The sequence below is a fragment of the Rhinolophus sinicus genome, chromosome 2 (genome assembly GCF_057876585.1).
Source record: "Rhinolophus sinicus isolate RSI-liver-muscle chromosome 2, RSI-T2T, whole genome shotgun sequence".
Lineage (NCBI taxonomy): Eukaryota > Metazoa > Chordata > Mammalia > Chiroptera > Rhinolophidae > Rhinolophus > Rhinolophus sinicus.
The window spans coordinates 170,251,249-170,276,987 of record NC_142502.1 but is presented as its reverse complement, the minus strand read 5'-3'; the positions used below and the strand labels follow the sequence as shown (position 1 = coordinate 170,276,987).

Sequence of the window (25,739 nt, the reverse complement as noted above, 5' to 3'; positions counted from 1 at the left end):
CTGCTGAGAGAAAATCTAGAAACTCAGAGAGTTAGGTGGACGGGTGGCTCAATTGGTTAGAGCTCAAGCTCTGGGCACCAGGGCTGCCGGTTCGATTCCCACATGGGCCAGTGAGCTGCACCCTCCACAACTAGAATGAAGTCAATGAGCTGCCGCTGAGCTCCCGGGTGGCCAGATAGCTCAGTTGGTTGGAGCGCGCAGGCTCTCAACCACAAGGTTGCTGGTTCAACTTCTGCAAGGGATGGTGGGCTGCGCCCCCTGCAACTAAAGATTGAACATGGCACCTTGAGCTGAGCTGTTGCTCAGCTCCCGGATGGCTCAGTTGGTTGGAGCGTGTGCTCTCAACCACAAGGTTGCCGGTTCAACTCCTGCAAGGGATGGTGGGCTGCGTCCCCTGCAACTAACAACCGCAACTGGACCTGGAGCTGAGCTGCTCCCTCCACAACTGAGATTGAAAGGACAACTTGATTTGGATGGAGTTGATGAGTCCTGGGAAAACCACTCTACTGTTTCCCAAATAAAAAAGTCCTGGAAATATACTGTTCCCCAATAAAGTCCTGTTCCCTTTCCCCAATAAAATCTTTTTAAAAAAAGTCAAAGAGTCTAGTAAAGAAAATCAACTAGATTAAATAAGAAAAATTGTTAAGGTGGCTACATATAAAATAAATACACAACAAACACTAGATTTTCTATGGTCTAGTAGTGATTACCTAAAGGCAGAAGTAGGAACATATATTCCATTCACGATAATGATAAAAATTATGAAGTTATTTAGAAATAAATTTTAAAAGAAAGCCACAGAAGCTATGTGAAGAAAACTGAAATCTTATTGGAAGACATAAGACTGAAGCAAATAAAAAAGCATACTTTTTTTCTTGGATGAAAAAATAACATAAAAATGTCAGTTCTTTCAAAATAAAAATGCAGATGTAATACAAATGCAACTTCAAGATGAGGGGTGTGTTGTTTTAGAATTGAATTCAATGCACTTAAGTTTGTATTGCAAAATAGTTGCCAGCAGGAGTCAAGCAAAATATGAAAAAGAAAACAGAAGCCCACTTGCTTTACCAGGTACTAAGTTACTACGAAAAGTAGTATGAATGAACACAGATCAGTAGAGCACAAGAGAGAAGAGGGACCAGAAATCTATATATTTGAGAATTTAACATATGATCAAGGTGGTATTTTGAAACAGTGGAGAAAAGAGGAGTTATTTAATAAAGGACGCTAGAAAAACTGATGTAATCTAGCTTTACTTTCAATAGACAAGATTAAATGAAAAAAATGTTTTCCATCTTGCAGGAAAACATAAAATATACATACAATCTTAGGGGCAGGGCAGACAAATATAGGAACCCAAAAGCTATAACAGAAAAATAAATGAACTTATGTAGACACACATGCACTCACACGCATTCCACATATACACATGCGTATTGGAAAAGATGTCATAAATAAAGGCGATAAATATTGGATTTGTAAAAATATTTGCAACAAGGAATACAGACAGAAGGTTAATAATCCATGGTAAAAACGGAGCTTTGCAAGTTGACTAGAGAGAAACAACCAACCTAGAGGAAGTGGATAAAGGGAATGAAGCTGCATTTACAAAGCAGCGTATCCAACAAAATAAACTCTAGTGGCCAAGGACATACTAATGGCCAGATGACAAAATTGGTATGAAACATCTACAACATATATGATAGACGAGGGGAAATATCTTTATAAAGAGTTCTTACAAATCTGTAAGACAGCAAATAACAATTTTCGAAACAGGCTAGAATATTAGCAGTGTATATAGTCAATGAATTTGTTTTATCTAATCAAAGATACAGATTAAGACAATAATGACACACTTTGGCAACTTTCTAAAAATTTCAATGTCATGCATTAGTAAAAGTGTGGGAATGAAAGCACAATCATACATGTCTCGTGTGTGTTTAATTGACCTTTCCAGGGGTCAGTTTACCATATGGAGCAAAAGCCTATTAGTGTTCATATTCTTTGATCCAGCAATTTGACTTACTGGAATTCATCCTAGAATATCATTATCATTAGTTACAAAGATACCAATTTCAATGTTTACGTGGAAACAACTTAAATATCTGAAAACAAGAATTTTTAGTATATATATATATATATATATATATATATATATATATATATATATACATACATACAATCAAATATTATGCATCCATAAAATGGTATTTTAGAAAATCTTCAATGGCATGGATGGGAAAGATGCTTGGAAAACCAAGTTATAAAACAGTATGTATAGTATGGTCCCGTTTTTGAAAGTTGATCTTTTTTTTAAGGCATGTATTTTATGTACATATCCTGGGGGTGCCAAAAAAAGTAACCACATGACTTGTATTCATCTTTTGTTATTGGTATAGGTTGAGTATTACAATTTTAATAGTTTTTTCCTTTCTTAAAATGTGTACACATTTTTTTGGCACCCTCTGCATGTGCCTCTGGTCCCAGCAAGTATATACTGTTACTCACATCTTGCCTTTGATCTATTAATGTACCAATATTGTCCAATTGTGGAAAACATCAATGTGTTTTCATTCTGTCTAGAAAATGAAACTTGTTTTGAAGATCCAGAGAACTAATGCCCATCAGAAGAGAGATATTCAGAACTGAAAACATGCATTTATACAAAACACACAAAGTTCAACAGATTTAGGACAGGAATATGAAAACATATGCCCCTGAACTTATCTGTGAGTGCTGAATTCCGGTTGGATAAGCAAGACTATTCACGAGGATATCATTTTAGTTTTACCTTTCCAGCTCAAGTTTGATTTTTAAGCCAAGGATGGTTCTCTCTTAGAAAAGGAGTAGGTACTAATGGTGACTTACTGAGAAAACAAAACAAACCAAGATATAGCAGGAGGCCAGTGATCCTAGCGCACAGGTCATCATCGGCGGATTTAATATCTACGCTGAGCTTAAAATGTCTAAGGGATACGTTCGTAGAGATGGAGAGGAATATGTATCAGGAGATCAATTAGAGCCTACCCCTAGTGCCAAGGTCAGTCCCCTAAACGGCTCTGCTTTTATACTATGGGAGACAATGGACTGCGTGTTAGAGAATAAACCACAACGTACACTACAACAGACTTGGTGTCTCTCCCCAAAGAGGAGGAAATCTAGAGAGAAAAGGAAGGTCCAGGGTAGCAGCGTGAACCTAAGCTCACGTCAAGTGCTCTAAGTGGTCATCCCACCTAGAGGACTAACAAGAAGCACACGTCACCTGCCAGGCACTTCTGCAAGCATTTTGTAGTTCTTATCCCAGTTGAGCATCACGAAACCCTGTGAGGGAAGGTGTTGTTAATTACCAGCATGTACAGACCATGCTTGCAGTGAACATGCCAAGATCATAGACTGATAAGAGGCAGGTGCAGCCGGACGACCCCACCTTCTGCTCCATAAGTATCCAGCTTACACAGAAGGAAACATGGTGATGTTCCTAGTAGGAAACAGTGGTATTTATTCTCTGACAAAGAAAACGGCACTGCTTGAGCCTTCATACCAGTTGTTTTTAAGTGGTTTCATGCACGCCCTTTTATTTTGAAGCTGAAAGGTATCTTATTCCTGAGTATTGTTAGTCTAAATGTACCCAGATCTGTCAATTCAAACTGTTCTTCAAAGTGTACTGACTAGGGCCAATTTGTCATTTTCATTATTATTAGTCAGATACTATTATACATCAGTGTCCAAATGGCACCGTGAGTAATTGTTTAGTTACTAAATCCAACTTGTATCCTCTTGGGGTAATTTTTCTTTTTTAATCTGAAAAACAGTGCACCAAACCAGTGGCCTCAGCATTTTCATTTAATACAAAGGCTTCTTAAATGACAAGCTACTTTATCTAAAACTCTCTAATATATGTAGTTAGATTTATGGATTCAGATCTGACTAATAGAAAGTAGAATTATGTTTGTTTTTAATTTTTTAAAGCAGGTATTAAAATCCAAAATAAATTATATTTCTGTATATTCTGCATACATTTAATTATGGAATGGGGAAAAATTCAGTTATCAACTCTATTAAAGATTACATTGGGTTAAAAAGAAACAAGCTTATATTTTTATTATCCTTCCACTGAACTTATATAATTGGATCAGATCTTTAGCAGCCATGGGCAAACCAGGATTTCTTCACTTAGTTCTTTTATTTTCAACACACAAATGTGTAAATCTTTGGCTGTCTCTTATTCCCAGTGAACTTTTTCATATCGGGTAGGACTCTTCTAATAATCACGGGCTCAACTTGAAATGCTTGGAGGCACTCCCTTCTGTAATTACGTTTGTAAATTCCAGTCATATCTTTTAAACTTCTGTTGGTTAATTAAACATAAATAAAGTATTCAAACCTTCCGTCTCAGTCTGAAACTAAAAATTAAGATTTTTAAATATTAAACAAGCACCTGTTCTGTTCTTCCAGGAAAATAGATGTGTGCCCAAATAATCATGGCTGTTCTAACATGGTAGCTTTACAAAATAACAGTAAAGTATGAAACTTTCTAGCAGACTCCATATTAGAAATTGAACAGATCCATTTTCAACAGATCCCATACAGATTGGCAGGTGACAAGTGGCTAGATAGCATCTAGATTTGGAATTAAACTATCTAAACAGCAATGAGATCTTTAAAAAATGGCTTTTATGGATAGCAGCCACTTAATATACATATTTAAAAGTCTAATGTTTTCATATTAAAATATTTAAAGACATTATAAAATCCTTTGCAGTTGCAGAAATTTCTCTTTTCTTAATTTATTTGTGCATTATTTTAGTTCCACTGTATATCGGTAAGTGAAATAAAGGCACATCTCAACTTTTGAATATTCATTTCATTATTGTCACTTACAATGAACCAAGTGCTGCAAGCCATGCTAACCCTTTACCTGTTACCTTCTAGAGGAAGCTAACTTGCCTGGTAGTAACACTAAGCCAGCTTGTAGAGTCAAGGGAAAGTTTGATCCATTATAAAGTAGGACAGTCATGATTGATGCCAGGAGGTCTTTATCGGATGATGTGAGAATAAGCTCTTCTAGCAGGAAAGAGTTACAGGTAGTTTTGTGTTATCTGGAGACCTTTATTTACCTAATATAAAATTTAGACATTGTCAAGGCAGTTGATTGACTCCCTCGATGTGTAAACCATTTTCTGCTCCCTTGCTCTGGTGTTAATGCATTTCTGGGTCTGTGCTGCTTAAAGATCCAGGAAATGGGGTATAAACTATCTGTTTTCTCCCCCTCCCCAGTTCTCCCTTTTTCACTTTGTCTTTTTAAATTTCTAACATGACCATATTGCTCTTGTTTATCATATGAACAGATGGCGTCTTCAGGGCCCAAGCAAACCATGGATGGTGGTATAGAGAGGTATTTGAATGAAGTCTTTCCCCACAGATACCACACTGCACCAGTGGACTAGTAGGAGCTGGAGAGGTTAGAGCCTAACCTGCTACCATTATGATGCAATAATAACAGCAGCAGCAGCTAACATTCACTGAGCACTTCCTGTGCATCAGGTCCTGTTTTGTGTGTTTTTACATACGTTATCGCATTTAATCCTCTCAACCGCCTGAGGTAGTTTACAGCTACAGGAACTAAGGAAGCCACAGAGAGATTAAGTAATTCATTGAGTCAGTAAGAGGCAGAGCTAGGACTTGAACCCAGGCGGTCTGCTTCCACAGCCCTCCCTGCTGTGCACTACAGTGAATCTAGAATTGTTCACTTAGGAGCATTTCTCTTAAGTGGTATCGTCACTGTCTCAAAAAGTGCCATTTATATACTGGACAGACACTGTGTGCACACGCACACACCTACTCTACAGGTTGTCAAGAAGAAAGCAGAAAGCAAGGGGCAGTGTAGTTTCTTACTAGTATAGTACATACCAATTTGTGATAAATAATACATGACTGTATGTGTTTGATCAGTATTAAGAATCGCCTGTAGGAGGAAGGCTGGGACTTAGGAGCCGCGCATTAAGATGAGCTGTGAGAAGTGGTGTAGAATGATGGAGTCGGAGGCTGGCGGGAGCGGCATGGGAAGGACACTGTTCAAGCCCATGAACAAGTGAGACCGATGAGACCAGTAACCCTGATGGAAGAGAAGGGTGTGGGCTGACGGTGGAAGCAGACATTTGGATTACAGAGGACTTTGGAAAGTAAATGAAACATGAACTCAGTTCTAAGTGAGAGGTTAAGTGGCATGACAAGTGACAAGAAGTGAAGATATCTTATTTCCTTCCTTGTGAGAGAAAGTGGGAAATGGGCACATGGAGTGGAGCTAAGGCAACCAGAACAAGGATTATGGTTGGGGTGAGTGGGCATGAACGAAGGGTCCCTGAGGTCTGCAGGTGGAGGGTGCACTCAAATACTAAGCTAGTTTGTAGAGTCAAGGGAAAGTTTGATCCATTATAACATAGGGCAGTCATGATTAATGCTAAATAGACAAAAGGTTGCTCGATTTTTAATGCAGGCAAGTTAACACATAAGATGTATCATTACTGTCTTAGTTGACGGATCATGCTCAGTGTACCAGGGAAAATAGATCTTCCTTGTTTGATCAGACATCCCACCTTCCGGTGTGTAAATTCCTACTACAGCTAACCAGGCAAGTGGTCAGCCAGCCTTTCTTCAAATGGTGAATATATCACCTCTTGACAGCTGTTGCAAAGCTTTTCCCTGTGGCTTCGAACCACCAAACCCCCCTGTGTCCTCTGGAACAGTCTTTCTTTTAGGCATTCAGATAGGACTCCACTCAGGCCTTCTATGAGCCTTTCATTGCAACTCCTCTCATGAACAATGTATAGAACCCCCAAAGGACAGTCCCCCAATTTTGAATCTAAGCCTTGTGGATGATTTTCATTTTTTTACAATATAGCTCTTATTAAGGTCTGATTATATTTACAAGACAGTTATGAAACCAAATTGAAATCTGGTCCTCACCCTTAAGTAAATCACAGAGTAAAGGAGATTGACAGTAAACATTTACAGAAGACTTAAAGAATCATTAAAAATAAGTGAGTACAACCTAACAGGTTCAGTAGAAAAGGTAAACATGGTGAGAAAAGGTGGGGAAGTTGCTGCATATCTTTGTTATTAATATTGAGGTAAGATTTAAACAGAGGGAAATACACAGGTCTTAAATATACAATTTGATGTAATCCACACCTCATCAAGATATAGAATGTTTCTGTGACCCAGAAAATTTCCTCATGCTTCCTTCCAGTCAGTCCCCACCTTCATAGGCAACCCCTGTTCTGATTTCTGTCACCACAGATTAATTTTGCCTACATTATACAATTATCAAAGTCCACATCAAAAGTCCACATCAGAAGTCTCTCACTGAAGATAACATGGTATAGAAGAAAGCAACATTCAGAGACTGCACCAACACGCTGTGTGACCTTGGGCAAAAAGCTTAACCTCTCTGGGCCTTGTGTACAGTGTTCAGTGATCCTCATGATTCCTTAAAGATCTAACGCTCCACTTACATTTCTAAGCTCAAACGCCATTCGCTCAGTACCATGAGCCAGAAACAAACTTGGGCTCATTCTACTTTATCCTGTCACATCCAATTGACCAATCTGATGTCAGTTCTTCCTTGTAATTTCTTTTAGACACGTCACTTCCTTTGGCCCCTACCTCCTCTTCATTTCTTGCCTTATAATGACCATCAAATTACCCTGCCTACCTCTCTTACCCCTGATCCTCTCTAAACCATTTTTGTCATTGCCTCCAAGGTAATCTTGCTAAAATGAAACGGTCTGATCCCTCCTCTGTTAAAAAATCCTTAAGTGATTTTCCACCATTTGAGGTGCTTCTCTACCACCTACAGAATTGAGTTCAAATTCTAAAGCTTGGCAAGGAGGGCCCTTACTGGATGCTTCCAGCCTCCTGTTAGTGCTGTCTGTCTGCCACCTCCCGGCCTGCCCCCTCCCTGCCTTTTCCCACCCTTTATATGTGCCCTCTGGTCTGTTTAGGGCACTCTGCCTGTCTTCCTATTCCTGGGAAAGAGTGAGGTTAGGGACCATGTTTTATTTATCTTTTTATCTCCAGCATCTAGTATATGACTTTGCTGAAAACCCTTAACCCCAAAGTGATTAATCGTGAGAGTGCGAAGGATGATGAGATACTGGGTCAGAGTCTTACTCGGACTTCGAGTTGATATGTTTTTCAAAATAAAAAGTCATAGGGAAGTTTACATGGGTTTCTGAGCACTGTATCAAGTCTGAGTCTGAGTTTTTCTTTCCAGTAGCTGTGATGGTGATACTGGGTTAAAGGTGAGAAAGCTTGCATTTTTATTTGGAGAGAAGGGTGTATTCACAGGTGGTCTCAGAGCCGTGAATCCTGTTGCTGTAACAGGGCTGGTCCTGTGCTCTTTTATTCCTGTCTCCAATCTGACTTAGTGTGCTTCGCCATTCAGCTCTAGAATGGCAGATTCCTGTTTCTATGAATGAAGACGATTTCTCTCTAAAGGTCTCTGTGGTACTTAGTAGGTGGATTTAAGGGAAACTACACATGACTGGTAAACGCTGGCCCAAGTGCCCCGAACTCCAGTACTTACAGCCCGTGTTTGTTCGTCGTGAATCAGTCTGTCCAGAATGTTTTCCTGGTTTTGTGACTCAGCATTGCTTCCCGAATTGATCATCACGCCTTACATCTTTCTCTCTCCCAAAACCTAGGTAAGAATCTTGATGCCGTCCACGACATCACGGTGGCGTACCCTCACAACATTCCTCAGACAGAGAGGCACCTCCTCCAAGGAGACTTCCCCAAGGAGATCCACTTCCACGTCCGCCGATACCCGATAGACACCCTCCCCGCGTCCAAGGAGGACCTCCAGCTCTGGTGCCACAAGCGCTGGGAGGAGAAGGAAGAACGGCTACGCTCCTTCTATCAGGGGGGGAGGAATTTTTCCTTCACTGGGCAGAGTGTCATTCCACCTTGCAAGTCTGAGCTCAGGGTCCTGGTGGTCAAGCTGCTCTCTATGCTCTACTGGACCCTGTTCAGCCCTGCAATGTGCCTGCTCATATACTCCTACAGTCTTGTTCGCTGGTATTTTATAATCACCATTGTCATCCTAGTACTGCAAGAGAGACTACTTGGTGGACTGGAGATCATCGAACTTGCATGTTACCGTTTTTTACACAAACAGCCACATTTGAATGCAAAGAAAAATGAGTAAGATTATAAGATTCACCATGTAACGACCTAGGGAATACTTTAGAAATGTTGTAAGCCTTTGTAAACAGATGCGTTTTTGCATGACCTTGTCAGATGTTTCTTACTATCATCATTATTCGTCAAAGATATTTCACACTAAGTTTTGTGGGAAAATATTGCTACACACGATTTTTTTTTTTTTTTTTAAATCTCCGAATGTAATCTCAATACACATAGCAGGGAGCTATCGCTGTGAAATAACTCGGGACAGAGTCTTCTTAAATGATCACTGGGCTGTTCGCAGACAACGTACACACAAGATTTTCCCCAAGGCCCAATCCTGTTTCCTAACAAGAGGCAGATCCGGGGCCCCTGAGCGAGCGCTGGCCCAGAGCAAGTGCTGGCACTGGCCTGTGGGTGAGGGCCTCCCTCCCAAACGCCTTTCTATGCCAATCAAACCATCACATCCTTCCTTAAGACCAGAAACCAGAAATCTCTTGTCCTTAAACTGACCAAACATTTTGATAGGAAGTCCTTCATTATTCATAAAATCTTGGCTTTTTGCCGTGTGCTGACCTAGGCGTCAGAAGACCACCTGTGCCCTTTTTTCACGTGGAAAATAAGACCTGGACGTGTCTCAGGTAGCAACTGCAGGCTCTCCACTTAGAAACCTTAGTTTGAATTTTTAAAGATAGGAGTTACTTACAGTTTATTCCTTCATTGCTACTTAATCTTGCATGCTTAGCACTGGTTTCTTTCCAGCTTGTGGGCAGGTGTAGCTTTTTCTACGTGAAAAACAGTAAAAAGTCACTTTTTTAAAGGAAAGCGTAGAACCTTGTTACTGCAGTCAGAAACTCTCTTGTGAAGTTACATCTTTTGAAATATTTCTTTAAAACCTGCCCCAAAAAGGAAGGTTAGTGTACTTTCTACGTGAACATGGGTCTCTAACTTCTGCCATTAAAACAACAACAACAAACAGGGCAGTAGTGGTTTATCCCAAATTTAACCAGTGTAGCCTTGACAAATTTTACTCTTAAAACCAAAATAACACCAAAATGAATTCATTTTTTAATGATAGCAAGGGGGGGACCGCTCTCTTTTTCAGTCCAGTCTTCCTCTTTCAACAGTAAAATTTGAACCCATTTTTGACCAATTGTTGGACTAAATATTCCTGTCATTTAAAGTCAGTGGAAAATCCAGCACACCAACAACACTAACCTCCTTCTGAGGCCTGAAACGTGTGTGGTCACTGTTTCCACGTTCCCCGAGCTGGGCACTACTGTGCTATGCTGTGTGGTGAGAAGATACTGGTCAGAGCAGCAGGAAGTGAGGCAGTGACAAGTCTGGAGCTGCTGGCAAATCTGTCAGCTTTCCTCCTGCTTTGACCTAGCCTCAGAAGCTATTGTTTTATCTACTCTTTGGGCATGAATACCTTCTCTTTAATTACATCTCATTTTGGCTCCACAGTGACTTTGACCCAACAATGGAAACGTGCATTGCTGTGGCAGGTAGGCAGGGCAGGGCGGGAGCTGAGCTTACCAGGCAGTTTCTTTTAGCAGAACTGGTTGCGGCAGACAGATGTTGACACACAGTTCTGTTTGGGAGAGTAGCAGCAGTACCTCTGCCGAAAAGCACCAACCTATATTTAACTGCTCCCTCAAGGCTGCTTTTAATCCTGCCAGGAGCTACTAATTAGCCATTACGTACATCTGTTGCAAACCCAGCTGTATAAGGATAGTTTTTAAGGGTTTTTTTGCTGTTGTTTTCTTAATAAAGGAGGTTTCTAATTTAGGTTTCTCTCCGACTTCCTTTGGTTATATTTGGAAACACAGAAATAGTTTAACAGTCAGGATTGCATTTGTCCTGGGTAAAAGAGAAAAGCTGGGTTTCCGCCCCCCTCAGGTGTTTATACTGTTGCTCCACTGCCCTTCCTCCAGCTTCTCAGAGCTCGTTCTTCAAGGTATAACATGGCCTCTTTAACTCTCTGAAACTTGTGAAAGGGGAAGTCTTTTTTTCTTTCTTTTTGAAAAATGTTTTCTTTTGATCATACAAAAATAGATTTAAGATAAAATGGAAACTTTTTTTTACCTACCCCAAATTCATAAGCACTAAAACTGGGAAATACAGACATTACACTTTTAAGAATTAGAAATGGTAACTTCAGAAAGAAAAATAGTTGCTTATTTGTGTTTTCTTACACATTGATATTTTTCTTATTTAAAAAAATTGTTAAAGAAATATGCAGTTAATGACCTGGCACTTAGAACTACCTATGGTTGCGATCGGAATGTCAGGTAGAAGGTAATTCCACTTCAGTATTGGGATTGGACTCAGGACTGATCCCTCCACACCTTCCCACGTCATCACTGGACTCGAGTGGCTGCTAGACACACACTTAATGCCCTTTCAGCCCTTTGGAGGTAAACATCGTGGACTTGAAAATGCTTACAGGGCTGTATGTCCAATGGTTAAATCTTTACCATTCAGATGCATTTTAAATAAAGCGAGTGTGGTTTATACACGCCATGAGCCATCCTACTTAAAATGGGAACCCACAAGGAAAGGCAGTGAATGATTAGCTCACAAGTTCTTCCACCAGACATCTGTGATGAAACAAGCCTGAGTAATTGTGAAATTCAGTAGGAGAACGTGGTAAGAGACTAAAAGAAAAAATAAATGTTAGACCAAGCCCAGCAGTTAAAACTCCTAATAAAACTTTTCCTTGTTTGTTATACCATTAAAACAGATTAGGGGGAAATAACAGCTTCCACAGCACCAGTCAGAAACCGTACATGGGAGCCAACTGTACGTACATTCTGCCGAAAGGGGCAGACATTCCCATTTCACCTGGACTTCAAACTCTGGCCGTCACCACCATGCCCTGTGCACTTTTACAATAGAGACTAATGGAGGGAGCCTGTTGGTATTGTTTACATTTCTTTATATAAATAATGTGCTTTCAGTGCCTTAGTTACGGGTCCCTTTCTTTTTCTTGTTCCACAAATCCTGGAATGCGTTTCTTAGGTAAAAGTGTCTTTTTGCTACTCACTGGGAGTGGTTTCTAAGCCGCTGGCCACTGGGGTAAACATTACTTTATGATGTCATCGGGAGAAGAGCTTGACGCTGAGGCAGTGCTTGCCTTAGAGCTATTATTTATGCTGTAGAGAACAAAAACGGTCTCATCACATGATGAGCTTCAGCTTAGATAGGGCCCTAAAGTTGTCTTGTATTGACCTTACATTTTTATTTCAGATGAGAATCTTGGTTTTGGTAATTTATTTTTTAAAAATCATTGTGTACAAAACACCAAGTTTTAAAAATAACTCACAGAATGGCCTTAGTTTTCAATGTCTACTGGTATGTATGTGAGTTGTGTTATCTGTAATATAGATCCCAGAATAAAGTGGAGTGAATTAAGTAGAGTTTACACGTGTGTTGTGTTTCTGTTTTTGCAGGACTGCCTGGGTGCTACTTCGTTCTCCCACATTGTTCTAGCCTTACCATAGGTAATAGTCAGAAAGAGCTGATTGCTTAGAACTCTTTCACATATGTTTAAAAAAAAGTCTCAGCAAGAATGGAATATACTGCTTGCATAATTAAAAAAGTCCAGAGGCCACAGTTGAATTCAGGATTAGTGAATGTCATTAGAACTTGATTTTCCTCCATCTCTCATTCAGCCCTGAGGGCAGGATAGTCATCCCACAAGTGTGGGGCTTTTATGGTAAATACCAGCACCACCAGCTGTAAGTGGTAAAAGGGACTCTGCAGTCCCCCACCTCCCACTATCAGGGAGTTTACCTGTGAAAGCAAATCTTGGACCAAAACCTGACAAATGTATGAAAATGTGCTTAGCAAAGAGACATACACACAGAAATCATAAAACTGAAGGGCAGCAGAATTTGCCACCCCAAAATACGATTGTAGAAGTTCACTCAAAATATGCCACTTTGGTAAATTGATGATTTTGAGCTGTAGGCACTTGAGAAATGGCAAAGTGAGGACAGGCTTTCTCTGAACTCAGCCTAAAGACAGACCCTCAAAAAGGAACTCAACTGCCATAAATCCCCTCCCTGGGAGTTTCATCAACCAGGGAACATTGACTCTTGTCACAAGAGAGGAGACCAGAAGTCCACACCACACCCAGACAGACACTGTCATAGCTGTCATACCTCCCATCTATTCTAAGGGCCCATTCATCTTCTCTAAAAGTCATCGACTCTCCCCTCACAGGTCTACTTCCCCCTTCGTTTTCCCCTTTAAGATAATCATTTAAGGCCGAATTATAAGCCACCTCAGGGAGTTACTCATTTTTTCCTGGGTTTCTTCCATGTGTACCTGAGGGATACATGTTAATAATCTTCTGTTGGTTTTTCTCTTGTTAATCTTTTATTACGGGGGTCCCAGCCAAGAACTCAGAAGGGTAGAGGGAAATTATTTTCCTCCCCAACAGAACCTATTCTTGTAAGCTCATTCTGTCTTCAGATTCTCCAACAAGCACTTTGCTTGAAAGATTCACTCTGTAAGGAGTGCAGTGTCATTCTCTGGGAAAGGGGCACGTGGGCCAGGCATAGGGGGCCAGGAGAGCACAGACCTCGAGAGCTGGTTTCAAGGCTGGTGGGATTTCTACATACTGTTTACACAAGGGGGAGGGAGGAGAACACAGTCTTTCTAGCCACCCACCTGTCTTCCACATTCCTCATTTTACCGATAGATTATACACAGGGCTTAAGTAACTCCCTGTGGAGGGTGGGCTTCAGAAGCCAGCTAGGAAGCCCCAGGATGTACACAGAAACTACACACAAACAAGGCGCTCGTCATGCAGTAACATTTTAAAAGTAAATTTCTAAGAGACAACTTGTGCTCTCCCAGCTGCGTTGACTTGATTCACAGGACCTGCATAGGGGCCAGATGCCTGCAGTCTCTTCAGCCCTCCATCCTCTCAGGTTCAAGTCCACTGGGAAAGAACCAGAGACTTCTTGTCATGCGGGGCGTCCAGCGGGGTCTCTGCTCCCGCTCCCCACAAGAGAATGCAGGATATGATGAGGCCAAAAAGGAACACCCATGGAGCCATAAGTAGGGGAGTCATATCACTATATTCTCGCTGGCGGCTGGGTTGGAGACACAGGAAGCAGGAGCCACACTGTTCGCAACCCTCATGCACCGCTTGCAGGCTCAGCCACCATCTTCTTGCTAGCCCCCATTTTCTTGCTAGCGTAGCCACAGCAGTTATATGAGTGGCCAATGGCTCACTGGTTACAGCTGACGGCCAACTAGCCACAGCTGACGACCATCCAATCACAGTTGATGGCCATTTACTACCTGAGCCAGCACCTTTTTATGTGAGGCCGAGAGCCTGGAAACTGCTTTTTGGGGCTCTGCCCCCACACTCCACCCCTACAGGGTCTCGCCTCACTATCTACATGACAAGCATCTTCCGCGAGGGGCCCTATGCGAGGAGCCTGGAGGTGAATGCAATATCCTGGACACAGCCAGGGTTTCTCAGGGCACCACCAGTGCTTCTGGGCACAGCCAGACTTACTGGGCTTCTCAGGGTACCACCAGTCTCCCCAGACACAGCCGGGGTTTCTCAGGGCATTGCCACTCTCTCTGGACACAGCCAGGGCTTCTCAGGGCACTACCACTCTCTCTGGGCTCAGCCAGACTTCCTGGACACAGCCAGGGCTCTCAGGGCACTGCCATTCTCTCTGGGAAGAGCCAGACTTCCTGGACTCAGCCAGGGCTCTCAGGGCACTGCCACTCTCTCTGGGCCTCTCAGGGTACCGTGCTGGAACAATAGCGGCTCACAGTCAAGGTGCTTACATATTCTCAATGGCGGCCGGTCAAGACACAAAAGCAAACATCCGCCAGTTCCACTACATGGTGGTATGTTCCCAAACAGTCAAGCGGTCCATTAAATTAGGGTTGGAAGGCAATTCTCCATAGTCCATAGTCATTTGCCAGGGCTGTCCTGGGGGTGAGGGAAGACCTTGACCTCACCCTCATCTCCCAAGGAGGACTCAGCAAGCCTTTCCTCCTGGGACAAGTCTAGCATCTGGGCTGCCTCAGCAAGCACTTCCCAGCCCACAGGGCTGCAAAGACCTTTGCTTTCTCAGGCCTGTGCTAATTGGGGAACTGTCCATGTCTTCCCACCCCTCCATGGGGGTCCAGCTCTCTGGCACCTGCTCCTCCTGGTCTTCCAGAGACTGAGTGTTCATACGCACAAACTGCTGCACCGCCCTTCGGAGGGCTTTGACTGGCACCATATCCTGCCGACTATGCCATGTGTCATGTGGGGCAGCCTGCGGGGTCTCTGCTCCCCACAAGAGAATGCAGGATATGGTGAGGCCAAAAAGGAACACCCACAGAGCCATAGGTAGGGAGGGGAGTCATATCACTATATTCTCGCTGGCTGCTGGGTTGGAGACACAGGAAGCAGGAGCCACACTGTTCACAACCCTCACTGCACCGCTTGCAGGCTCAGCCACCATCTTCTTGCTAGCCCCCATTTTCTTGCTAGCATAGCCACAGCAGTTATATGAGTGGCCAATGGCTCACTGGTTACAGCTGACGGCCAACTAGCCACAGCTGACGGCCATCCAGTCACAGTTGATGGCCATTTACTACCTGAGCCAGCACCTTTCTATGTGAGGCCGAGAGCCTGGAAACTGCTTGTTGGGGCTCTGTCCCTACACTTCTTCCCCTGTGGCTCAGCCAAAATCCTAAATTAGGTTTCAGTGATCATTCCTGAACCACTTGCTTGCCCAGAAATACCATGGGGGTTACATCTCTGGGTTACTCGCTGCCTCCTGGAGCTAGGGGTGGAGTTTGTTCCCCTGGAGCACAGGGGTGGGATGAATTTTAAGAAGACTGTTACGAATAGGATGAAATGATGCAGATGGCCAGATGTCCGCCTTAACTATGGAACTTCCCAAACCCACCAGTGGAGTGAGGAGCAAATCAGCATGGTTTCCACTGACCCCTACACAGCGAGACACAGAGGGTCTCAGCAGCCTTCTCTAGCAACACCAGGGGAACCCATGCTCCCCCATAGTTGTGCACGGACAGCCTCATCAACAATCGGCCCCTCTGAATTCTTCAGTCATCGAGACTTAAGCAATACAGTACTGAAAGCGTTTTTCTTTCCCTGGAAAATCTGTTGACGTATAAATAACCGTAGCTCTAACATCTCTCCTTGTTGGTTGATGTGCTTCTCCTTCTAGCACTGCAAGTGCAGAGTCTCGTGATATCACCCGTTCCTCCCTCACCTGCCTCGAAGGTCAAGTTGTCACCCCACCTGTGCCTTCCTCTTCAGGGGCAGCCCTTCCTTCCTATTGCATGACATCTGGCAAGTCTGGGAACCTGCTACGTAGCAGCTCTCCCTACTCCAAGTTCACATACCAGTCTTAGTACACAGGACCCAGGTGGTCTCACCACAGCCCCAGTTTAACGACGGAAACCCCTTCTCAGAGCCCTTGGAGGTCTCCTACTGATCGTTGGGCAGTGTAGACCTTACCTATTCCAGTTCTCCCAACCCAGCCCTACCTCAGGCCCAGGATTTCCCCAGGAGTGAATCTTTATAGCAACATAACTGGCTGCACAAACCTTGTTGATGTCCCAAACCTCAAGTGTCCCCTGTCCTTTCCCACCTTTGCTCATAACCCTCACTTGTGAAAGGTGCTTTCTTCATCAGCCCAAGTCTAGGCAAATCCCACTTTCTCCCTGAAGCTTTCCCTGATCAATCTGGCTTGAAATGTCCTCCTGTCATGCTATTTCTCTGCAACTCCCGCTTGACTATATTACATACTTTCTTATGTTATAGTTATTTTTTAGTCTTATCGCCTCAGCGGGATTATAAGCTTCTGGAAAGCAAAGATAAGGATGTCTCATATGTCTCTTATCCCAAACAGTGTTCAGCCCAGCACCTTATCTATTCTTTTTACACAATGAATTCTTAACAGCGATTCCCTGGAAGTCATTCATAAAGGATCCAGTTCTAAACTAAAGCTTGGGCCAGAAATTTACAAATTTAAAATAACAAAACAAAACAAAAAAATTGAGATAAATAGATTTTTTTTTTTAACCAGAACCAAACCGTGTTTGACTAATGATATGATTTATCAAAATATATTAATATCTGGATTCTTTAAAGTAGAAACTTTGTTCAAAATGTGCTTTATTCTTTGCCCTTCCTGCCCATATACCCACTTTTCTTCTTTCAAAAAAAACCCCCACAGTTTAGGAAGCACACCTTCCAGGTGTGAAGCCAATGAGACAGAAATGAAGAAGGTAAAGAAGAGAGGACATTCTGTCCAAGGCATAGGCCTGTTTCTGGTGCCAATGTGTGGGTGCAGCAGGGCTGCAGGATCCCTGAGCACAGCTGGCCAGGAGAGGGCACAAGCCCTGGGGCCACTTGGTCCAAGGCACAGGGCAAAGTAGGTGTTGCCAGCAGTAGCTGGTAGCGCAACTTCCAGAAACTGTTGTAAAGTTACAAATGACCACAGGCCACAATGGGAATTTTCCGTCCCATGGGCTGGAGACTTCACCTCTTCATTCCGTAAGATCTCAACTCCAACTGGGAAACAGTCATTAGTGTGACCAGTACTTACCAGGGACTTGAGCAGCAGACTTGGTTCCCCTGGTTGGCCTCCAGGCGTGCAGGGAGTGGGCCACGGAAGGGGACAAATTACTCAGAGGGTGTGAGTGCACAGTGACAGATTTGAGATTGGGCCTGCAGCCAGAAGCCAGCACACACGAGGCTTTGAGGAAGCATGAGGTCATTTCGAGAAGGAGAGCAGGCGTGCAGAGAGCCCAGCTCTTCCCTGCCTGCCTTCTGCTTCAGCGATGACTTCATTCATTCTGAGGACACACAAGGCTGGAGGCCCAGCTGCCTTGAAGAGCCAGCCCGTGATTCTATGCAGAAGCGTCACCAAGGATGAGAAGTTGGCTGTGGGTCCTTCTTAGGTGGTGGCTGGGGAACTAAGAGGCAGAGACAAGGCTGGCTTCTCAGGCATGCATCTGGCTGGTGGCACAGGGTGCAGGGCTCAGAAGGGTCCTATCCTTGGCTCAGTGCCCTGCTGTCCTTATCTTGAAGGTCTCAATAGTTTTCTGAGCAAGGGCCCTCCCTTTACACTGGGCCCAATGAATTTTGTCTCTGGTCCCTGCTGCAGGCCGTAGAGACCCAGGAAAGTCTAGTTTAGAATCATGGTCCTCAGCCCTGGCTGCACATGGAAGTCACCCGATGCTTTTTAAAACTATAGGCAGCCAGCCCCCCCCATCCCATCCCACTTCCAGGATGGAGATGGCGTAGGCATCAGTTTTGGGGTAACCCTCCTCAGGTGGTTTTCAGGCATGGCCAGGCTGGAGAAGGCTGATTGTCAGGTGTTCTCCCAGGCTGCGACCTGCAAGAAGTCCTGTCTGAGATGTGGGTGCCTTCTCTCCAGGGAGGCCCTCACTTTGCAGCCCTGCATTGTGGCACTCACCACACTGCCCTGAAAGCCACCCCACTTCTGTCTCCAGCAGAGCACACATACCTAAGGGCATGGACTGGATTTCATTCATCTTTGCACTGGACACACAGCAGGCGCTCAAGAAACTTTTATCCCCTGATTCATTTGAACTAAAAACCAACATGCAATCTACATTTTTATCACTGCCTCTTTAAACCTTGGGGCTGAAACGCCTCATGACTCACCAGCGCAAACTGGTCCTCCCTGCCAGCGCGTGGAATGATAAAGAAGGTCTCAGTCTCCTGTCTGGAACTTACTCTGCTTTCCCTGGGATCCAGCTACCACTTGAGAATCACATTTGCATCACAGCTCCTTCAAAGACCAACTTCCTTATCAGATATTTTAATTATTCTACTATTTTTCATAAACTTATAAAATTGTCAAATTTATTTTTGAAATCTCCATTATTTTCACAATGTCTGAGGTGCACTGCTTTTTGCCTGTGTGCATTCTGGTAAACTCTTCTATGTTTTTGTGGAAGTCAGAGATTAGGAGTCTGCTTCCTGGGCAGTGCAGTTGGACAGGGCCTGATAGATGGAACCTTCTGAGATTCTACCAGCGCTGAAAGGACTTGAAGGTAGTAAACAGCAGAGATTTTTTTTTTTAAGTTGTTATATCCCATTTGATCAGAATATTTTAGAAAACCATTTCTAGAATATTCTAGAAAAACATTTTGGTTCTGAGACCACTTTACACTCTTAAAAATTATAGAGAAGTCCAAAATACTTTGTACGGGTTCTATCTATCAATAGTTATTGTGGCAAATATTTAAAATGTTGGTTTATTCGTTGATTAAAATAATAAACCTACTGCATGTTCACACATATAATGTATTTCTTGTGACAAATAACTATTTTCCAAGAAAAAGATTAGTGAGAAGTATGGCACTGTTTTATTTTGCTGATCTCTTTAATGTATGGCTTAAGAAGACAGCTGAATTCCCATATCTGCTACTGTAGTCAGTCTGTTAAATATCACCCATCATGTAGCCTCTGGAAAACTGTACACTTGTGAGAGACTGAGAATGAAGAAGGTGAATTGCGTGTTGGTGTTCCCAGACACCACCCGGTCAGAGGGAAGGGCATACAGGGAGCCAGCGATACGGGCTTGACCTGATGGATCCTCTGAAAGGGCTGACAAAGGTCAGTCCAGATGTAAGAACCACTGTCCAGACTGTCCATTTTCTCCAGCATGTGATTCAGCAGCCAGTACTATACGTGAGAAGGAGGTGTGGGGAGGCCCAGGCCTGGAAAATGGGAGACAGAGCTATGGTCCAAGCCCCTGACTCAGCTGCTATAACTCTCAGCAAGTCCCTCCCCTCCCTGAGCCTTCGTTTCCTCATCTGTAAACTGATGACATTGAGCTACATCAATGGATCTGAATCCAGGCTACACAACAGAACCTCCTGGAGAGCTGCAAGGATGTGCGAAAGCCAGGCCCCACTCCAGAGTACTACACCAGGACATCTGCCTGTGGAGTCCAATGTCAGTGTCTCCCATGTGGCAGGTAAAGGACACAGGCGTCCATTGAAAGGAGCACTCGATCGTCAAAGCTGGAACAATGCGAGCAACCAGATACACAAACTGATGCAAATGGATTATAACCTACAAAATAAAATAAATATGCATGAGTTCATATGGATATAAATAATAATTGAACACATCATAAATAGGGGAGAAGGAATTAGTCCTCCTTACTGTAGCATTCCAATTACTAAGTGTAGAAGAAAGAAATGATGGAAATAGCAAATCACCATTGGGCAAACACCACAGAAATAATTGTCATAGGCAAGAATCATTGATGGGTACTAAATTTAGTGAGAAAAAGTATATGATGAGAAACAGGATAGCTACAGAGCCTCACAGTATATCTCCCCATAAATTGGTGATTAAACACAAAGGGAAAAATGATAACTTTATAGTGAAGTCTGGCAAATACCACCGTAACCATCTGATCTAGGTTACCATCACCAGAACCAAAGCGTACTGACAGCACACACCCCCTGAGAAGGGCACAACATCATTTTGCCCCAAATGCATAATCTTTACAAACTAACTGTCCAGTACTTTTTAAAAGTGTCAAGGTCATGAATGACAAAGAAAGACTGAGGAACTGCTGCAGATTCGGGAATGGGGGAGACTCAGGAGACATAACCACTAAATGCAAAGTGGGATCCTGTAAAAAATTGAATAAGCTCTGTAACTTAGTTGCCATTATGGTATCAGTGTTCATTTCTTGGGTTTGCTGATGGCCCTCTGGTTATGTGAGATGGTAAGGTTTGGGGGAGCTGGGTGAAACGTACACTCCTGCCTCAACATTCTTTGCCCTGTGATTCCTTTTCCGAGATGCTTTCCCCCTAGAGAGCCACATGGTTGGTCCATTCATTCCATTCACTCACTCCTGTCTTTACTCAAACATGTGGAGGCCTGCGGCGGCAATTTTTCCACTGTAGGAGAATATTACTCAACCAAGCCATGTGCTCCCCATTCATTTGTTAGGAAACATCCCCACAATCTTCCTACTGAGACCAGGAATAAAGGTATCAATGGTGGGAGAGGCGGGGCCAGTGCATCATCTTTCTTGGCTGGAATCAAAGGACGGTCAAGGCGCAGGAGTCCTGAGCGGGGTCTGCAAATGTCCAAATGGGGTGTTGTTAGGAAGAACAAAGGGCAGCGTCTCCCCACCACTCCCCCTGCACAGGGCCCAGGACGAGAATGGGGCCTGGTCAGCAACTGAGGCCAATGGCACCCCTACTGCATGCCCTGCCCCGTGCGGGACGCATGCCCACTGGGGCGATGGGAAGAGGCCAGACACTGTCAAAGAATTTTACAGAATGCTGCTGGAAACCCATTACCCATTTTCACCCATTCTTTCATTTGAATCTCATAGCATTTTGTGATGGAAGGAAGCTGGGTCATGGGCCTTTCCTCCATTTCTCATATGTGGAACTGAATAAATCCAAAGTGAGGTCCTTTTGTTCAGAAGGAGGGTATTGGGAAAGATGGAGGGGCTTCTGCACAGCAAAAGAAATAATTAGCAAAATAAAAAGGCAATCTACAGAATATGAGAAAATAGTTACAAACCAACTATCTGATAAGGAGTTAATATCCAAAATAAATAAGGAACTCATACAACCCTGTAGCAAGAATAAAATAAAATAAAATAATCTGATTTAAAAATGGGCAAAGAACTTGAATAAACATTTTTCCAAAGAAGACATACAAATGGATAACAGGTACATGAAAAGGTGCTCAACATCACTAATCATCAGGGAAATGCAAATCAAAATCACAGTAAGATCACTGCACACCTGTTAGAATGACTCTCATCAAAAAGACAAGAGATAACAAGTATCACGAGGATATGGAGAAAAGGGAACCTGATGCACTCCTGGTGGGAATGCAAATTGGCACAGCTACTATAGAAAACAGTACGGAGTTGCCTTAAAAACTTAAAAATAGAATTACCATATGATCCAGCAATCCTACTTATGAAAACACTATCTCAGAGAGATAGCAGCTCCCCTACGTTCATTGCAGTTTCATTTACAATAGCCAACATGTGGAAACAACCTAAGTGTCCATCAATGATGAATGGATAAAGAAGATGTGAGATACACACACACACACACATACACACACAGGAGTGTTATCCAGCCATAAAAAGAAGGACAACACAGATGGACCTTCAGGACATGATACTAAGTGAAACAAGTCAGACAGAGAAAGACAAATACTGTGTGATTCCGCTTACATGTAGAATCTAAAAAATTGAACTCATTGAAATAAAAAAGTAGAACGGAGGTTGCCGGAGGTTGGGGGATGGGGATAATGGGGAGATGTTAGTTAAAGGGTACAAACTCCCAGCCATAAAATAGATAAAACCTGGGGATTAATGCATAGCAGGGTAACTATCATTAACTATATTGTATTAATATACTTGAAAGTAGGGAAGAGAGTAGATTTTAAATGTTATCACCACACAGACACATAAAAAGCCATGGGGAGCGATGGAGGTGTTAACTAACAGGATTGTGGCAATCGTTTTGCAATATACACATGCTACCTAATCATCATTTTGTATACCTTAAACTTAAATACGTTACATATCAATAACATCGCAATAAAGCTGGAAAAGAAAAGATGGAGGTGCAGACATGATCCGATCGGCCGCTGAAGTCGGCTTGCTCACTTAACCAACCAGCACTGACTGAGTCTACTTGGGGCTGGGCTGTGGATGGGGGCAGCTGAGGAGGCAGAGGCTCTGCAGGAAAGCAACTGAGGTGCAGAGTGGTAGGAGGAGGGGGAGGCAAGGACAGTTCAGGCAGCGCCTTGTAGGCTAGAGCCTAAAATGTCCATGGCGTATTATATGCGTGTTGGCGACTTGTCCTGGGGAGTAATATAATCTGGGTTGTTTTAAATAAAGAGATCATTATTGCTGCGTGAAGGATGGGTCGCAGTGGTGAAAGGTGGAACTGGGGACAGCAGCTTATCAATTGGGGGGAGGCCGCTGGGCTAAGGCATCTGTTTGCCACATTAAAGTAGCACCAGCATCTCACATTTCTCCGTCCTGTGCCAAACCTGCTCCAGAATCTCTCTTAGATTCCTCGTTCTGCGGCCTGGTGACTGCAGCCGTCCTCCCTGCTATCCAAGCAACTCCCTGCTATGTGTCAAAGATCTGCTACATGCAGACCCAGGCAAAGGACAAAGCCGTCGGCAGGGTTCTCGGGTCCCAGATCCTGCCCTTGTCCCCACGGCTGGTCTCCACCCCACCCTCTCTTGGTAGATATCCTGGGGACAACACACTGTAGCCAGTATCTCTGAAATTCTGGACAGCCTTGGGGAATTAAAGGGGGAGACATGTTCACATGTGCAGAACTTCTCATCATAGAACAAAGCCCTGGGAGGCCCTGGGGACCACAGAGCTGCTTCGGCGTTGCCTTCTCCCCCCTCTTCTTCCTCAAGCCACTGAGGATACAGAAGCCCGAATGCTCATTGATTAGCGAACATGGGATGAGCTCTGGCTCTGCATCTCTGCCTCGTTTGCACCGTTGACCATTCACCACTCCAACCCACCCTCTGGGGACCAACAGCTCTCTGTCCTGCCTGGTCAGTAAAGCTAAAGATCGAGCAACCTGTCTTCAGCCGAGACTCAAGGTCATTCTGGTCTGTGGGTGGGACTTTGAAATGTTCTGAGAGCAGCCTGGTGCTGCTGGGAGAGCCTTGGCCTAACAGAAGTCAGTTCTTCAACTTTTGGAGAAGGAAAACTCCAAAACAGACAGAAATTCACCATGAGGGGGTGGGAGAGGAGTGGGGAGCGGGAGGCGTAGCTGAAGACTTGTGCTTCACCTTATTCAAGGAGAATTGGGTACGTTCTTGTGGTGTAGCAAGGGTCTTGACCTTGAGTAGAAGGGATAGTAAAACAATCTGGGCTCCCAGTCCTGGCAAATGCTTGGCTTCCATATAGAAACATGACTTTTCATGAGGTTACAGAGGCTCTGACTATGGACCACAGGTGATCATTTGCTTAGAGGGAAAACCTCCTGTGTCTTGGAGCAGAAAGAGAACATTCTTCTGCCAGACAATGTCAAGGCCAATGTCATGGAGAAGGAGCCTGGCAACTGACTGTTTCCTGAAACAGGAGCTGCAGGGCCTTGCCTTGACCCTCGGGTCAGCAACCTAGACCCAATGGACTGGTGGAGTTGGACTCCTAAATCAGACACTGCTGATGGGATCTGAGTTCTTCATTTGTCCACAGCTGCGTTGTGATTCCATGTTAGCTGTGAAACAGCCTCTTGGCCCAAAAGGAGGAGACTCCCATTTTCATTAGCCAACTCCATCAACAGCCAGTTCCTGTCTCCGACAATTTGGGGACTGCCATGAAGTGGACTCCCACCGGCTCCCAAAGTCACAAAGCCACGGGCCAAGTGTGCTCGAAGGGGCAGCCTTCTTGGGCCATTCTTATGTGCCCCAGCCCCACACTTCCCCAGCTGTACCCCCTGCCATTCTGCTTGTCAGCACCCCTTCCCAGTGTCTGCACATGAGGCTCAAACTCCTTGTTTGTGCCTCATGTGGAGGCTCTGCCATCCTCATAGGTGTTCTCCTTCCCTTCCTGAGCTCCTTTCTCGTGGCTGTAGCACTTAAAGTGATTTGTATATTTTATCTCCCCTAGTGGATTCTAAGCACCCCATAACTAGGACTCCTGAGTTGTGTCTCTGTGTCCTGCAAAGCTACGAACCAATTTCTGACACAGGAGGAACTCAGAAGGAGCTTGTTGAATGAAAGATCTGAACAGAGACGTAGAATAAGGGCATTTGCTAGTGGGTGCTGGTCCCTTCACAGGTTGTCTTTCTCGCTTTGGTAAGTCCTCAGCCTACGAGTACCACCACCAAGGCCCAGCAAGCCTTTCACGTGACAACCATTCTCATCTAAACGTGAACCGAACACAGGGGTGAAAGTGGTCCCTGCAATGGAAGTGCCCTTGTAAGCAGCTCTGTGCCCTTCTAGATGCTCATGTCTAAACAGCCCAGGGTCCAGCCACTGCACACAGCACCGGCGGCGTGAGAGTAGGTTTATGTGCAAAGAAATGAACAGAGCTGCTTCCTCCTGAAGGCCCCTTTGGTTCCCCACAGGGAGACTGCTAAAAGCTCAGCTTCAAACTTTAGAGGACCTCTCAGACCCACATCTGGAGGCCATTTCACATCCAGCTCACACCTCCCGGAAAACCGGCCCACAGTTATTGTGTTCCACGTCCTCCCTGAGCTGCTCTGGCCCACGTCCCCTGCTCCTCAGGCTCAGAACGAGAAGCAGGCTCATCGACTCGCATGAACTCATTTGCTCTCCGGGTGCCTCCGCACCTGCTCCCTCCCGGGCCGTGAAGCCAGCCGTTTCCACAGCAAACAGTCGTAAACAGCCGGAAGGGGACCAGGACCTCAGGTGCAGTAAGAGGGGAGGGGAGTAACTGCAAACCCTTTGGCAAGGCCCATGTTCATACAGATGTTTTTACCCATAAACTGGGGGGAACTGCAAAGCAAGAACGGGCCAGGTT

The 25,739-nt window shown here is 44.1% G+C and overlaps 1 protein-coding gene across 8 annotated transcripts in view; it reads left to right on the top strand.

The window, feature by feature from the left end:
• The window catches only part of LCLAT1 (lysocardiolipin acyltransferase 1), a 159,493-nt gene extending 146,885 nt beyond the window's left edge, over window positions 1-12,608 (top strand). For all 8 annotated transcript variants that reach the window (XM_088796232.1, XM_074331848.2, XM_074331846.2 and 5 more), the window contains one exon: window positions 8,706-12,608. In XM_088796232.1, the coding sequence (XP_088652358.1) occupies window positions 8,706-9,208 (503 nt within the window). In that variant the 3' untranslated portion in view covers window positions 9,209-12,608. The remainder of the gene's footprint in view (window positions 1-8,705) is intronic.
• Window positions 12,609-25,739: the final 13,131 nt, after the last annotated feature.